Below are 3809 nucleotides of genomic sequence, written 5' to 3'. Positions count from 1 at the left end.
ATTAATATAATTTATATCTATATATATAAAAATTTATATATATAAATTAATAAATTTATTTATTAAAAATAATTTAGTATTTATATTCATCGATTAACGGCTAAATTAGAATCAAGACTTTCGCAGTGTTTATTCCCTTCCCTTGTTCGATTCTCTCTCTTTTCCCCTAAACAATTCGAAATGTTAATTTCCCTTCGAATTTCACTCTTATCTCTACTCTTATTCTCGTCGCTCCTCTTCCTTTCTTCACCGATTCTCGCCAAATCCCGTTACCCAGTTTCCGTACGCACCTTCTCCCCTCTAAATGCTTCAATTTGAATACCCTTTTTATCCTATTTATTGCTTATTTTAAATTTTATTTGTGATTTCATATGTATATGTATATGCAGGATGCTGAAGTGAGGCAGAAGAAGCTTCAGTGCTATACTGATATTGACAGGTTGGTGTTCACTTCGTCTTCTTTAATCAAATTTATAAAAATATTACCAAAATAGAAAATATTTAGTTGTCAAGTAAAAGTGGAAGGTGATATTTTGGTAGCTGTTGTATATTAATTCATATGCTATTGTAATGAAGCACAGTTGCTTCGAATTTTAGTGCTATTCTGAGATTAACATGTGCAATTTGGTTTCTCCATTTTAGGGTAAGGGTTTCCTTTTTTACATTAGGACTAGTAATTATGTTTCATACTCACTGCTTACTTGGTCATTTGAAAGAATGAATTTGATTGGATGACAATATAAGTGTATTCCAAGTAAACTCTTTTTTTTTTTAAATTATTTTCTTGAATATTTAATTGGGTTTTGTAGAATATTTGTGGAGTTTTGCTGACTATTGTTGATTTGCATTTGGTACTTGGTGACTGCCATGTTTGGTGTTAGCCATTTTTCTTTGTTTTCTTGGATATTTGTTTTGGATTTGAGAATATATTTGATATTTGGCAACTGTTGATTCACATTTGTGGTTTTCATTTTATTTTGTGATAGTGGGATATGGGGCTGGCAATGCAAATCATCTAACATAGCAAGGGAGAATTGTGCCTTGCGATGCCTTTCGCCGTCTTGTTATGAGCTTATATACGAGAGTGACCCGGTGAGGCGAAATTCTGCATGATAACCTTTTTGAGTTTCTGATAGTATCGAGATTCATGCTTGTTCTTACGTTTTGGAGATTCTTTCTATTGTGTTTTTATGTGTAGCTTGAAGAGGGAGAAAAGGACTTCATTCGAGGCCAAGAGTACAAATACTGTATGCATAGGTATGCTCAGATTCTACAACCTGATGCTGATTATATTTATTTATTTATCTATTTTTAATTTTTTAATGAGTTAGCAAAAGAGTTGTTCTGCAATGTATGGAGCCATGGCATTATGCTTGTGGGGTCTTAGACTTTTAAATTTTATGTTTAGTTACTGTTTTATTCCTTTCCATAAAATGAACATTCTGCTTTCACATTATAAATTTTTAAGACAAAGATGCAGAAAATTAAACAGAGAATACTAGTTTATTATAAACAGTTTTTTGATTGGATGTAAGTCCTTTTAGGTTTGGTGATTAGCCAACATTAAAAATATTTGATATGGCTGACATACGGATGTAAAAATTGAGTGACAAATTAGTTTTGTTGGTTTTTTTTTCATAAAAGCAGCTCATATACTTTTCTTTAGGGATTATGTATTTGACCATAGTGATTGAAATAGAAAAAGCCACTTTTTCATAAGAAAAGCCACCTTATCATTCCAGAGGGAGTTATAGTTGCTAGGGAAGGCCAGATTCATAACTGATTAGAGAAATTTGAATGGTCTGTTGGAGTTTTGACCTATAGTGGGAGGTATCATTCCTTGATGCTACTTGTACATCTTTACAGGGTCTAGTTGTTACTATTCTAAGTCTTGTACCTGTTCTCCTTTTCATGGTGTATCAAAAGAAGCCGAGAACTTTAGATTTTGAACCTTTTACGTGTATACTTCTATTTTTAAAAGCTTTTCTTTTATAAGTAGATCCTTGCTTCCTTTTTTAAGTGCATGACGTATTGTCTTTCTTCCTTATTTCGTTGATGCTCACTATGAAGGAAATACTGATAATCAGATATGTTGTGAATAATCTGTCCCTGTATTGTATACCAATATTTTATCCCTGTATTTACACTTCTGACTGCAAGTGCATAATGCATTGGAAGGTTTTATATTTTAGCAGTATGGGTTCTAGTCACATACTACCGAGGAAAAGAGTATAATCTTTTGGTTGTTCACTTTGAAAACTAATGGTTCTCTATTTAGTATTTATTATCATGTGTCTCTTATGCTATAGTATTTCTCAGAAGGAAATGCATTGAAGAGTAGAATGCAGAAAATGTGACCTCTCTCTCAAATCTTAGATTCTTAGTATAACTCCATCAAAATCTTAGATTTATGGTTTTGCTCCCCGGAAAAAAAACACTCTAAAGTGAGAAAAATAGTAAAGTGATAAAAGTAAGAGATTAATTACTATTGAATTTGTAACTTTAATGATATATGAGTTTTACTATCTTAATTTAAGAGTGATTAAACATTTATTTTCTCATTTTACCAACTTTCTCACTTTAGAGATGGGTAGGAAAAAGATAAATAAGATTGAGAGATTTGCTTATTAAACTCATATCTATATACTTAATACTTTAGAACCAAAAACTTATTAAACTCACTTTTATTTATTTAAGTTGGTGATTTGCTTTGTAGCTACATGGCATGTATAGAGCAAGCTTTTGTCCTAATATTTTTCCCTATATCGCAGGTTGTCCTTGGGGGAGAGCCTTGAGGGTGTCAAGGGTGCATTTGATCACTAGCCATTGTATTAATTCTGAATTGAAGGCACAAGCTACGTACGGCTTATGGCAAATTGGCGAATTCACATTAAGAAAAGAACTTTATATCATATGCTATTAGGAAGAATGTCATGGAGCCTTGAGAAACTTTCTGTAATTATATTATAAAAAAGGGAAAAGGTGCAAATGCGTATTGTCATAGTTTCGGCTTATTAGTTTGTATGAAAAAAGTGTTTATTGTGAAGAATGAAAGTATATAATTATAAACTCTGGATTATTATAAATTATTGCTATGTAATTTAGTTTTATTACCATAAAACTAATATACCGTTGCTAATATTTTACAAAATAAAATTCATGTAATAAATAATATTATATGAAATTGTTTATCAACGCATTTATATTGTTTTACATCAATAATTTATAAACGTGCAAAACAGGTAATTGAGTGAGTGAAAAAATAATGGTGTGTGTATGGAAAATTGAGTAAAAAATAAATATGATTAATGTTCAAATATTTGAAAGACTAATTAACAGAGTGTAAAATTTAGAAATCATTTAGACTAGTGGTTCAAATAAGATCAACTTGTTCTTTCTATTTAGAAATCATTTAAATTTGTTTTTATATTTGAGTTAATATTAATGAATCACTTAATTAATTTTATTAAAAATATTATTTCCTAAAATTTTTCTGTAATTTTTACATTGTTAATTAGTCAAACTGATGAAAAGATTAACTTGATCTACAATTTAAAATTACATGATTAATTCTAAAAGGTGAAAAGATTCGTACCTAGTTATTTTTATCTGAATTTGATAGTTAAAAATTGTTTGATAACAATTTAATTAAATATATTAAATCATCTAAACAGTTAACTGTTAAATCAATTATTAATTTTACATGAAGATAACTACATGTGACAAAAATAATCTCAAAAAGATGCTAACGACAAATAATCTCTGAAAAATCTAAAAATACAAAAAAAAATCTAGATATTAAATATATA

At 29.4% G+C, this 3809-nt stretch overlaps 1 protein-coding gene across 1 annotated transcript; it reads left to right on the top strand.

The window, feature by feature from the left end:
- On the top strand, positions 101 to 3121 carry LOC107619481. Its single transcript, XM_016321781.2, has 5 exons — positions 101 to 282; positions 390 to 439; positions 987 to 1092; positions 1199 to 1257; positions 2772 to 3121. The coding sequence occupies exons 1-5, from the start codon at positions 181 to 183 to the stop codon at positions 2821 to 2823; spliced, it is 369 nt and encodes a 122-aa protein (XP_016177267.1). The 5' UTR covers positions 101 to 180; the 3' UTR covers positions 2824 to 3121.

This window comes from Arachis ipaensis, chromosome B09, assembly GCF_000816755.2.
Source record: "Arachis ipaensis cultivar K30076 chromosome B09, Araip1.1, whole genome shotgun sequence".
NCBI lineage: Eukaryota > Viridiplantae > Streptophyta > Magnoliopsida > Fabales > Fabaceae > Arachis > Arachis ipaensis.
This window is presented reverse-complemented; position numbering and strand designations above follow the sequence as displayed.